This window comes from Lethenteron reissneri, chromosome 39, assembly GCF_015708825.2.
Source record: "Lethenteron reissneri isolate LAM-NWPU_2019-01 chromosome 39, ASM1570882v1, whole genome shotgun sequence".
Classification (NCBI taxonomy): domain Eukaryota; kingdom Metazoa; phylum Chordata; class Hyperoartia; order Petromyzontiformes; family Petromyzontidae; genus Lethenteron; species Lethenteron reissneri.
The window spans coordinates 8,200,097-8,213,652 of NC_083817.1; the positions used below are offsets into that span (position 1 = coordinate 8,200,097).

A 13,556-nucleotide genomic window follows, 5' to 3' on the forward strand; every position below is an offset into this window, starting at 1 on the left:
CTAAGGGAGATGAGTGTGTGTGTGTATATATATTATAGGAGTTATATAAGTAATATTTTTTTTGGCTTGACATTTTCTTTTTTTGATGTTCTCAAGTCTGCAGCCGATTTGTACAGGAGGGTTAACCCTTCTCTGAAAGACGATTTGCGAAACGCCTCTTCCGTTTGCGTCGAGCAGCGAAGTCCGCTGCAACTGCTTCTTCATCTACTTCTTCCATATCGGCAATTCCCGTCGCGCGCTCATTCCTGCCCATTCTGCCCGCTGTACATTTATACATTTCGATAATTTAAGCGGTGCCGGTGAACATCGCAGCACTGTACGGTTGCTTCACAAAGTCCACCCGAGTGACAATTTCATTTCGTAATAAACACAAGTCACAACACGGGCAACGTGCAAACTAATTAACGGGCGGGTTCGAAAGAGGAAACTTTCGATTTTGTCATATTTTCACTCGGTGGGAGAAAAAAAATAAAAGTTACCAATTTTCGCGCCCGCTCCGCACTTTCGCCGTCTTGTTCCCAAGCGCCACGTTCTCCGCCATTTCACGTCGCCGAGCGCCACGTGAACGCCGGCGCCCGCCGCTGGCACCGAGGGCCCACAATGCGGGACCGCTGCGTCGAAAACCCAACGGTACAGCCACCCAAACAATCGCTTGACTTGCGATCGAGCACGTAATACGATATACGTACGTATCGATCATTTTGGTTCCCGTCGCTTTCCAAAATTATTCCCCCACGATCCAAATTGTGTTTGCGCGCGCACGGAGCACCTTAGTTTTTTCCACTCGTACGGTTTGTTTGTTTGTCAAACCGAATTTATTTTAAAAACACGACGACGCTAGCTTCGTCTGCAACACAAATGCGGAGGCGCGGAATGGCCGCTGTCTACCGAGTCTGCGCGTACGGGGGGATGCGCGCGTCGAGTCTTCCGCTGCGCAAGTTGTTTGGTGTGCGCGTCGACGGCCGTGTCTCTTCTTTTTTGTTGGAAATCCTTGAAACTCGTTGGGAGTGTTTGCGAATTTACGACGGCCGTGCCCCGGACGCAAAACGCCAGCGACCGCTGGGGCAGTACCCTCGTCATTTCACGTTTTTCGCCGTCATTACCGTCCCGACTTGTGATTGCGATGCGCACGGTTCGCTCCTATTGCGCAACAGAGCTTGGCCAATTTCAATTCCTTTTTTGCAGTTCTCTAAAATGCGCATAATGCCACAAATTCACTTTCGCCATCGTCCAGTTACATAATAAACGTGTCCATATTTATTTACGCGTATTTTTTCTCTCTTCATGAGAGTCCCCACCTCTTTAAGCTTTTCTGTCTTTCCAGCTGCCAAAATCGGCCCCAACTTCCCCACCCTCCCACTTTTGTGACTTTGGAGCCAAGTATTCCAACCGTCCCCTCTCCCCCCCCACACTCCTTCTGTCTGCATGTCCCCCCCCATCCCCCCTCTCTCGCTCTTCCTCTGCATCCTATTTCTCTCCATGTCTCTCTCTCCACCGTTTTGCCCGTCCTCATCTGCTGTCGCACCAAAAGGCTGCCCTGTCAACCGCTCAAAAAAGATTCTACGTTTGGACACTGTTGGTGATAACACTGAGCGCAGAATGGACCCTGGCCTAACTCGCTGGCTGGCTGGGCCACGCTGACCGGCCGATCGATCAACCGGCCGGCCGGCCGACCGGCGGGTGAGCAAGCGGGCGGACGGGCGGGTGAGCGAGCGAGCTGCTCCCTCCAAATAATTTGAATAAACTTTTCCAAAAAGCCACTTTGCGCTTGTCTGCGCGCGCATGTGCAGCCTCTCATTAATTTATAACAAAGGGGAGACCGCGCGGGATGCACATTTAATAAGCAAGTCGCACATGAGGATATTCCCTGGGATTTATCGCTATGTTGCGCATTTTAATTATTAATTTTTTTGCAATTTAATTGGAGCTTCCTTCGGTGGTCTCCAACTCCAAACTCCTCCCACATCGCCTCCTCTCTTGCTGAGCGGACGCCGCCCGTGCTGTCCGTACTCGGCAGCCAGAGCGGCGGGGTTGGGCCTTACGAATCGTACCCCCCTCTCTCCTCCGCACCCAACAACTCCAGCCCATACTCCGCTGCCGCCAGCCAGCCCGTCCCCCCCCACCGCCCCCCCACCCACCTCGTCCTCAGTAAATTTTTATCGAGCCATGCTCAAGTGCATTTGTTGAGACCGCACACGCGTGATCGTAAGTGTGTACGCGCGCGAGTGTCCGTGTCCCGGTGTGCGTGTGTGCCCGCTCGCGCGCGTGTGCGCGAGCGAGTGCGTCTGCGCGCGTCCGTTCGCCTCGCTCTCTCGGTCGCTCTCGCTCCCCTCTCTCTCTCTCTGGCTCCGGTGCCGAGCTTTTCGTGGCTGGCAGCCATGGCGTGGCCGTGTACGTAAGAGAGAAAGAGGGCGACGACACACTGAGTGAGAGAGCGAGCGAGCGAGAGGGCGAACGAGCGCGAGAGAGCGAGTGAGCGAGAGCGCGAGAGAGCGAGCGAGAGAGAGTGCGAGCCTAAAAAAAAAGTGAACAAAATCGCGGCCGACGAAAAAAGTCGGTGGGCACTCGGCGAGGGTCCCGTCTGGTGCACGGGCGGCTTCCTCTGCCAGGAGGCTCTCGGCATCGGGCGGCGGCGGCGGCAGCAGCCCTTACCGCTCGTGCGGGGTTTTTTTCTTCCAATTTTTTTTTTGGCAGCGGCTTTGGCCGCCCAACAGCGGCTGGGAGAAAAAAGAGCGAGCTTCATCCTGATCGGCCACCTCCTCCTCCTTCTTCCTCCTCTTCTTCTTCCCGCTCTTCCCTTCGAAGAGAGCAGGCGGTCGCTCAAACCTTGCACCCATGTCGATTGTCCTGGGCCCGCCGGCAGTTTTTGGGGTGAGTACAGAGGCAGCGCGGGGGTTTGTGTTTTCCGGTCCGGGGTGGGCACCGCTCGCTGGCGCACCGACGATCCACGTCGCGCGATCTCGTGTCGGAGCCGCGCTTGGCTTTGGCTTCTGCGGTCGCTGAGAGTTTGTCGGTCCAGGATCGCCTCCCGGATTTTCGCGAGTATAATTTTTATTTTTTATTTTTTTACGAATGGCGAAAGCCGGCCTCGGGTTTTATTTGCGACCTGCGGTTTTCAGCGATTGTCCAAGCCACGCTCTTATTATTTAAAAAATGTTTTAACGGCGCATTTATTTAATTCGCCTGGCATCGGTGTAATACTCCGTTGCTTGGGTTTGCTGATCTTGGCACAGACTTTACTGCTCTGTCTTAATCCAATAAATCTGCACTCTCTTTCCTAGGCCTATTTATTGAATGCCGACTCTGTGTAAAACCAAAACAAATGCCGCTTTGCCTTGCCACTCGTTTCCCGCGCTGGGTGTTTCAAGCGTTGGCGGCCATTATTTTTTGGAAGCGATTTCGCGATTCCGTGCCGGCCGAATGATTTTTTTTGTTGTGCGCTTTATTTTTAAAAATTTACTTGAAGAAATTAAATGCGGTAAATGCACGTAAGATTGCGGATGATAAGCTATTTAATGGTGCGATAAAAAAAAGAAAATTGCATTTCCAAAGATGCTGATTTTTAAAGAGAGTTTACTGTACGATGCGCCTATGTGCCAAAAACAAATTTCTGCGATTGCAACAATTTGAACGTTAAGCCAAACTTATTTTTTATATATATATAAAATAAAAAAATGCACTCTTAAATTATAAAAACTCTAAATAAATCTGGCACGACGTATTTTATTTTACATTTCACTTTATTTTTTAAGCTTATTTTTATAAATACAACGCGCGGTTCAACCATTCGCGCTCCGCAATAAACCTGGCAGGCGCGTAAAATTAAAATAAAAAACTCCACATTCCACCGAGAGAGAAAATAATCTTGTAAAAATGTGATTACGTAACGGGCGACCGCGCTAAGTTGAATATTTTTTTAATATAAATAAATGGGCGCTCATTTCTGTACTGTCACCGCATGCCATGTTTGCCAAAAAGTCGACAGGAAGCTTGCGAACTGCCCTCTGCCGGTCTCCCCCTGCGAGGGTCTGTCTTGAGAGACATTGGTAGCGGACAACGCCTACCCAGGCGCTGCATCTCTGGGCATGGATCGGTCGCATTACCTGCGATCGCCAACGTCTGCCCGCAAGAGTGCATACCTGGTGGCTCTCCGCGAAAATCCTGGAGCCCAGCGTCCACCAAACCTGGCATCGTTGCCCATGCGCCTCATTCATTTAACCTCAATTCAGGATGACCTGCATTTACAATAATAAGTATTATGAGAATTAATTGTACATATTGTACAATTCATATGTATGTATTTTACCGTGCGGTAATAATTATAGTGACGTACAATCTTACTTTTATGATTACTATAATCACGCTTATGTAATTGTAATGATGTGCGCGAATATCGAAGTTAGTTTTTCGGTATATATATAAAAACTATCACTTTTATCGAACAAACTTTACAAAACAGCGCAATTATGGAAACGACAAACACTCGCGCACAAATTTTCACACTCGCAAATGTACGCGAAGCGACGGGCGCAACGTTCGAAGCCCATCGACCTTGGCCGCCGCCGATAACTGGAACGATTCCTCGGGGTTGGCTTTGCCATTTTTTTTGTTGTTGTTGTTAAAAAGCCGCACTCGGTAGGATGGCTCCTGAGGACGGTGAAACCCCCTCGCCGACGCGGGCTCCGAGCCGATCTCACGATCGCGCCGCCAGCTCTGCCAACGCCGGCGTGGGGCGAACCGCCGTCCTGGGCTACCGCAGGAAAGTGTGCGGATGCGTGGGGAGGCCCCGCATCCCACCACTCCCCCCCCCTCCCGCCGTGATGCATTGGGCCAACTACTAACCGCGATGCGACGACGCAATGGCGAAACAGTGCGAACTTCCAAAACCGGCGCTGTTACTGCTGCCGCTGCTGCTTCGCGAAAAAAACAACAACAACCAATAGTAATAAGACAAACGGCTGTTTAGTCTTTGCCAACAAATTTTTTTCACCCCCCCCCCCCCCCCCCCGTAAAAGATACAGTCGCTTAGTTTTCGCTGTTACTCGCCACCCCCCGTACCCCCGTAGATGTGTTCCAAGGTGCATCTATTCGCGTGTGCATCGTAGCGTACAAGAATATGCGCGTGCATAATACGTGACGATCGTTGTTTCCGGTATTTATTGATTATTGATATGTATATATTTTTTTGTCTGCAGCTTAGAATATGAAATAATAGGAACGGATGTATATCCTCATCCGGAGCCTCTTTTGGACAATACGTGCGCCTGAATCGGATCGCAAATGTTGGAGCCGTGGCCAAGTTTTTAAGGCTCAACCACATTCAATTCCTTATGGGGCCTATTGGTTACCGCTGTGGTTTTGTTGAATGTATTTGTATGGCGTATATATATTTATATATCATTTGTGTGTATCTTATATATGTTTGCGTGTATATATGGGTGTGTGTAAATGTGCGGTATGCAATATTTGATGCAAAGATTTTCCGTAACAATACAGTAAGCATTTGCCTTTGCTCAACCTCTCTCTTTAGGTAGGTACAGAGGAGAGGAAACGGATCGCAGATATCTGTGCGATGGGCCTTTTACCACAGCCGCGAACGGGACGCGCAAAGTTGGGGGCGATAAAAACTCTAAATCCACTCAAAATATACTCTTTGTGGGCCCTTGGCGAGGCGCCGAAGGGAGCGTTGAATCTTTTTTGTGCGTTTTTATTTTTTTTTATTTTAAAACTAACCCCCTGTATTCGTAGCCAAGTCGCTTGTGCACATGTGCCAGGGAGCCTTCACAAGCCAAACCCTCACGGCGACGACAAGAGGCACAAGCATGGCCATTTCGCGAAAGAATTTGGGGAAAATTTTAAGCGGGCGAGCTTTCTGGTTCGATCGTACGGGGCACGTATTGCGATCGCAAGCGTATATATGTGTTTTTTTATGGTAAGCCTTGCTTTTTCGTATAGTGTCAATAAATAATTTGATATAGTTTTTAATATTTGTATTCTATTTACACTTGCATCGCCAATAATTAGTATTCCAAAATGGCCACCAAGCACGGCGCCGTTGTTGCTAGAAATCTGGATGCTGGACAGGGAATGCCGCTAAAAAATATATTTATATATTTTGCACGTGTAAACGTATTTACTGCAACACCAACTGCGGCCAAAAACGCGCCCAACTTTGCGATGTTTCTATAGAGGATATTGGAAAAGCTAATTGTGGACGCCATTTTCTTTTTGTTGTTTAAATGCAGCGCGTGGAATATGGCCGTCATGGACAACGGCGTCCATCTTGTGAACCGCGGCTCGCCTCTGATTGGACAAATCATGCGCTAGACTGGACATCGCTAAAGCGCATGCGCTAAGATTCTTTTTGTTTCGAATTAAAACATTTCTTTCTTTTTCTTGGAAATTTGCGACATCTTTTGCCCATGCTTTCTCCCTTCTTTGAACATTTCCATTTTTTATTCGGCATCGCACCATGGTTTTGGAAAACTCCGCGATCGCGATTGACGACACGGACCTTTTAGCGCAGTTGGTTTGATATAAAAAGCGCTAAATTGGCCCGAAATATTTCGCCAAATGTCACATTTAGCATGGAGATGAGACAGACAAAGTGAGGCGGAGTGAGCGGGAGTGGAAGGGATGGCGGACAAACTGAATTGGAAGTGTTTCTTCTTTTTTTAACAATTGGCACCAAATGTGAACCAACCTGGTTATTATTTCTCCGTCTATTTGTGGATAACGTCAACAAGTAACAGCGGCAGAGACACTTGCCAATTGTGTTTTGGCATCGTAGCTCCGCTCGACGTTCGGTCCGCGTTTGAACAGAAACGAAATAAGTGTTTCGAGAAATGGCAGCAGAGCGACGTGGCGGTATGGACAACGTGCACGCGTCTCGATGGGCCTGTGCGTTGTGTTTGTGTTTGCGCAATACGCGAGCAAATGAGTTAACGTATTTGTTCTTATCCTACAGAGTGTGGCTCCAGTTTTACGGGTTGATGGGTTAATGCCAAATCTCTCCGTCTACTGCTCTGCACTGCCAAAAATTCAAGCCTCTCTTTTATTAGCGTTTTTGTCTGGGGTTTTTTTTTTAACACACACGTATCTAAAAAAAATGGCCAAAAAAATGACGAAAAAAAAAACCTTAAGGATTTGAACGCGACAAAACGTGTGTGGCATTTGTCCCGTAAATAAAAAAAAAATACAAATTATTTGTTGTATTAACGTCGGTTGTGATCCATCCACTGCTGGATGAAGGCCTTACCAAGCCGTCGCCATCCCCACGGTCTAGCGATGCAGCATATATGTATATTTGACAATTTCGAATCAACTTTATTGTCGCCTTGCCCATGTTAAACAAGGTTGCACCACATTTACTGATGCCTATCTCATTTTTCTTGCCATCTGAGGTTCATAGAGAATTATTTTTGACATCCTTGTTTCAGAAAGCAGACTTATTGTGTCCGTTATCCCTGTGCGTCGTTACTAATTTCGATTTTACCATCGCCGTGTTGGACGAACCACTTGGTTTGAGATTGAAGGAGCGATAATAGTGCGCTCATTTTGTGGGTTTTTTTTTACTTCCAGCCAAACTAACCATTTAATTCTGAACATACAATTTTATGTTTTGTTTTATACAAGATGATGATGATAATGGAGAGAAACAAATATCTGCGTGCATGTCTGTGTCCGTGTTGTTGGCCACCCTACCCCTTCGTGCGCTGTGCTGGCATTCTGTATAGGCGCTCGCTAACAGCACTCGCCCCGAAAGTCTGTTAAGACGACATGAGGGGGTTCTTTGTCTTTGTGTGAGCGGATGTAATAATGTGTGATTGAAGCCGAGAGAAATTGGGTTGAACAATGATACAAAAAAAAGTTGCTCGTCGTCGGTGCAAATGTAACGTTGACGGCATTCTCCTTGTTTGTTTGTTTGTTTGTTTTCCCGCCTCGTTTCTTTCCTCCCGTTCGCCACAATCACATCTCCCACACCAATGATCATCACCCATTGCGACAAACTGTGCAATAACGATAAACACACGCTTGCGCTCCACAAACAAACAACACACACCACCGGGCTCCTAACCAAACGCACAAACTCGCAACCCACGCCACGCATACTCACAAACCCACGCACGCACACACGTATAACCTGAACCTATGACAATCTCACGACAATCCGTGCCACACGAATGCCCACACTCACAAATTGTGACACCACCCGTCACCAACACCACCACCTCCACCATCATCATCACCGCCACCATCTCCACCAATATCACCCGTGCCAACACTCAACTACCATTACCACCACCACCACCACCATCACCACCTTCACCACCTCCACCACCTCCACCACCGCCACCACCCCTCCCCACCCGGGCGCCCCCGCAGGATGAGTTCCACCCGTTCATCGAGGCGCTGCTGCCGCACGTGCGCGCCTTCGCCTACACGTGGTTCAACCTGCAGGCGCGCAAGCGCAAGTACTTCAAGAAGCACGAGAAGCGCATGTCCAAGGACGAGGAGCGCGCCGTCAAGGACGAGCTGCTGGGCGAGAAGAGCGAGGTGAAGCAGAAGTGGGCCTCGCGGCTGCTCGCCAAGCTGCGCAAGGACATCCGGCCCGAGTTCCGCGAGGACTTCGTGCTCACGGTGACCGGCAAGAAGCCGCCCTGCTGCGTGCTCTCCAACCCCGACCAGAAGGGCAAGATGCGGCGCATCGACTGCCTGCGCCAGGCCGACAAGGTGTGGCGCCTCGACCTGGTCATGGTCATCCTCTTCAAGGGTGTGCCCCTGGAGAGCACGGACGGCGAGCGGCTGGTGAAGTCGCCGCAGTGCGCCAACCCGGGCCTCTGCGTGCAGCCGCACCACATCGGCGTCTCCGTCAAAGAGCTCGACCTCTACCTGGCCTACTTCGTGCACTCGCAAGGTGGGTGGGCGGGCGGACGGGCGCGTGTGTGGGTGGGCGGGTGTGTGGGTGTGGGAGTGGGTGGGCGGGTGAGCGGTTGGGCGAGAGGTGGGTGGGTGGGTGAGTGGTTGGGTGAGTGAGTGAGCGGATTGAATGGTGGATGAGTGGGTGAGCGCATGGGTCCATTGGCCGGTGCGTGCATTGTGGGGGTGTGTTCACAGGCAGGCACGTGGAAGGGTGGGTGAGTTAGTGGACTGGTGGGTGGGTGGGTTGGTGAGCGGATTAGTGGGAGCTTGGCAGTTATATGGGTGAGATGGTGTATAGGCGGGCAGATAGATGGGTTGAATAGCTGGCTGATTTGATGGCGGATGGGCAGGTGCGTGGACGGATGGGTGGGTGGATGGGCAGGATGGTGGTTGGGTGTGCGGGGTATTGGACGGATGCATGGGTGGGAGGGTTTACAGAGGCAGATGGGTGCACGCATGGGCAGATGGGCGCATTGGCTGGTGGATGGGTCGGGTGGATAGGTATGCAGATGTATGATAGGTGGGCACACGGGCTGGTGAATAGGTATGGTCAGTGGCTGTGTGGATTAGCTGGTGGATAGCTGGCAAATGGGTGAACGAGTAGATGGATGAGGCAGGTGGATGAGTGGATGGATGACGCAGGTGGATGAGTGGATGGATGAGGCAGATGGATGAGTAGGGAAATGAGTGAGTGGATGAGCGAGTGGGTCGTGTGTGAATCGGCGGGTTCGCTGGAAGATGGGCGTGGCAGGTAGGTAAGTACGTGTTGGTGGATAGGTGTGCAAATGGGCGGGTTTGCTGGTGGATGGGCGTGGTGGGTGGATGAGTGGGCGGATGAATCTCGGGGTCTCCACAGCTTCTGTTTTACGCTGACATTCATTGTTGTAGTCGACATTCATTGCTGCTGCTGCTGCTGTTTTGGTTGAATAAGGAAAGTGTTCTCGTTGGTGCAATTATTGTATTATTTTATTTCTTCTTTTCCTGTTATCGTTGTTGTTGATTTAAAAATGCAATTTTTTTACGGTTGTATTTTTTACGAATCAATATACTTTCCGTGTTCATTCCATTCATGTATTATTTTATTTTAAACAAAATTCATTTCATATCTGTTTGCAATATACAGTAATTTTTATACAAAGAACACACGAGGTTTACACACACACACACACACGTGTATTGTATTTCTGATTATATAATCACATACAGTAAGTAACATGAATCCATTTCGTTAAGAAAATCTACTTGAAAAAAGGAAAACCTCACGAATTAGGACACATTTTATTGTTGGCGTCAAAATTTAATCTCAAAAACATCGGTGAGCTTTTATCTCGCCGTCTTCGGCGAAACAAAAAAAGTTCCCCCTTATGACCCCAACTTTACGCATGTGTACGCACAAGGCCAGCGTCAGCCGTGCGGTCGGACGGACGCATCTCGCCACCTCCGATCGCAAATTCGAATCCTGGGACGCGAGGTGGGGGGGGTGGGTGTCAACTTGGCCCATCATCCCATCTGGAGTGGGGGTTGATAAAATGATTACCGCCTTTGTGACCTATGCATTTACTCGCCGCTGCCATGGGAACGTGGAATTTCCGCCATTGGTTAGCATTGTACGCAGGAGATGAGTGCTTAGCCATTATCTGGTGAGCAGCGAAACCACGTGGCCTCTTTGTGATTGTCCATCCACATCACTACACGCTTTCCTTTAGCAACGCAACGGCATTGAAAATTATAATACATATCTTCCATTGATGCTCCGTTTGCTAACTAGATCAGCACCATTGATACTTTTCCCCCTTGGGAAAAAAAATATCTACACACTGGCATCATTGATGAATGTTTTTTTACAATTGTTTCATCAATTGAGTAGCATGGTTGGATCAATGTATGACACGCTGTAGATTGTTCATTGATAGACCAATAATACCCCATTTTAAGTTTTGCATTGAATTCTTCATCGAAACGGATGAAAAATCATTGTCCATATTTTCTATTCATCGTCATTGGGCCGGCATCAGTGGTTCACATTGCCAGTCGTTTCTCCATCAATGCAGCAGCATTATTGATCCACGATTCACATCAATTCCCTGTGAATAATCATGACAATCTTGATCGATACGTGTTCATTCTATGTCATTTGGCAACGTTCTTGATAACAGACAATAACTCCTTTGTCAAGAACGTTGCGGCTTAAAAAAAAATTCAATAGCCAACGTTTCAGGCAGTGACCCTTCTTCATGGCGCATGCTATTTATTTATTTTACCTTTTAAAGCCACAGTGTTAGTGACAAATGTGAATGTTGTTGTTGTGCACTGCCAATGCAGAAGCAGCAGCATCACCCATAATATAGTCTTTATTTATTATTATTGATACTCATTTTATATTGATTCTCTGTCAACAGAACAGTCCATACTCTCAATTGATGAAGTATTAATAAAGCAGCTACCGATTCTACCAATAGATCAGGATCACTGAAATATTGCCCAAAATCAGTGTACAATACGTTCCTTATATTTTCCATCAAAATGGAAGAGGCATCGACCCACTTTTCCAGTTGCTTCTCTGCGTCAATAGGCGAGCGTCGCTGATACAGTGCCATTGTGAGCGTGCGTGCGTGCGAGCACGCGCGCGATCGCGGCTGTGCACGTACGTGCTATGCGGATACACGTGGATCCAGTGGGGGTATCTAACGCTCACTGTGCAACCACCCTCGTGCCCGGGAACAACGAATAAAACACAAACTGAAATGTAACTTTTTTGCACCGCGCGGCCCGGGCCACGACAGATGCACAAACGACGACACTGCCGAGCGCAGACGCCCCGAGCACTCCGGGGCAAACCCGCTCCGTTGTTGGCACAGCAGTTGTCTTCGAGCGCCGCGAAGCCTCGGCAGGCTTTTGCTCATTGCCGCGCGTGACGCGTGGATCGCGTGTACGCTCGCGTTCGATCGCGGCCAGCGGCGAGCGGCGATGCGAGTATCCGTCGCTCCTCGTCGCATCGCAAGTAGCGATCGTTCGCAACGGCGATCAACGCGCCACTCGCCGCTGGCAGCGATCGCTCTCGACGTGATCGCCGCTTGCAGCGGTGATGCAAGTGTGTGTGTATATATATCATACGATATGATTTAAAAAAGTTTTGCTGGCTGGCTGCGTGTTATCTATTTCTTCTCTCTTACTGCTATCCTATGTCATATAATGGTAACGTCTAGAGGACTATCACGTCCAGAGGGAGGGATGTACGGACGGTAACGTCTTAAGTACTGGCAGGTTGCTAGTATCGACATGCTATTTAATTATGTACTTATTTACGTATTTACTTGTACACATGTATGCGTATGATTGTGTGTGTGTGTGTGCGTCTTTGTACGTGCAGTATACGCATATCCGTCTGTGCCTAACAAGTACACCACTATGGGCTATGAGGATAAATGGGGAATCTCCCTAATTTTGGATGCTTTTTTTTTTTTACACAATTGTGTACATTTACAATACGCAACATGATATACGGTTGATTTTCATTTCTCGTGATTTTCGTAGTATGTCAAAATTTTGAATCGTCCGTTACATTTAAAAGTAGGCCTTGCAACGACGATAACCTGCTTCTTAGTGTTCGCTGAGGGTATATATATATCTATATACTGTATATATGTAAATACATTTAATCTATTCATCTGCATATCTGTGCTTGTCTGTTCAAGTCCGTTAGAGTGCGTGCGTGCGTGCGTGCGAGCGTGCGGAGAACTACGACACGTGCATCACTTCGCGCCACCATCCTAGCGACCCGCTTGCAATTCCTGGCCAAGTATTGCCACCAGACCTGGACGTCGCCTCCCCCTAGGTCGACTCAGCCTTAACTGAGTACCTGCTGCGTCATGCGAACAACAACAATGATGACCTGGCAGCAGCAGCAGCACCCCCGGTGTGCCCCGTGCCTGCCTTAATGGTCGCTCCCCGACACCACTTTCACCCAGATAGCCGATGTTGTTAAACCGAGGATCGTTTCCTCGTTAAACGTTGCACGCCACCGTTTCAGAAAAGTGAAGTGGGATTGGGCAGACCGACGGTGGAGCGGCAACCAAAGGAGGGGGGTGGCGACCCCCTCCTTTGGCGTCATTCCGTTGGGTGCAACTCAACGCGGCTCGAGCCTAGGAGCCAGACGGATCGCCGTGCCGCGCCGCATGACCATGAGAGACGGTGACGGCGGCTTAGGGGGAGGCCCTTTGTCCAGCAGCGGATGGACCACGGCTGATGATGACCCGTCATAGAGGTATTTATTTCTTTGGGTTAGATAGCGTAAATATAAATGTGTTGGTAAACCCGCCACCACCCGACACAGCCAATTTGTAAGGTTTGTAAACAAACATGCCGATTCGTTACTTGTTCAGCACACCCGGTGTATTTGAGAGTAAACCCACAACATTTACGATTCGAGCACGACGTTTTGCCAGTAATTGCAACCAGCCTCATCAGGCGACAGCCAGAGTTGTGGAGAAATCCTCGGTCTTAAATAGAGGGGGGCTAACGATGACTATGATGATGACGATGATGTCGATAGTGACGACGATGATGTGAACCCCTCCCCGCCGTGGAGGTTCTTCGGCACGCGAAGCCACGGTGCTGGCTGGCGCGCCGGCTCT

General features: G+C 49.1%; 1 protein-coding gene across 6 annotated transcripts in view; it reads left to right on the forward strand.

Moving 5' to 3' along the window:
• LOC133351928 (nuclear factor 1 A-type-like) overlaps nucleotides 1-13,556 on the forward strand; it is a 399,089-nt gene that overhangs the window by 207,258 nt on the left and 178,275 nt on the right. For 4 of the 6 annotated variants that reach the window (XM_061567537.1, XM_061567542.1, XM_061567543.1 and 1 more), the window contains one exon: nucleotides 8,386-8,917. In XM_061567537.1, coding sequence (XP_061423521.1) covers nucleotides 8,386-8,917 — 532 coding nt within the window. Of the gene's footprint in view, nucleotides 1-2,195; nucleotides 2,872-8,385; nucleotides 8,918-13,556 lie in introns of those variants that run through there. The other 2 variants (XM_061567538.1, XM_061567541.1) reach the window with 1 other exon arrangement.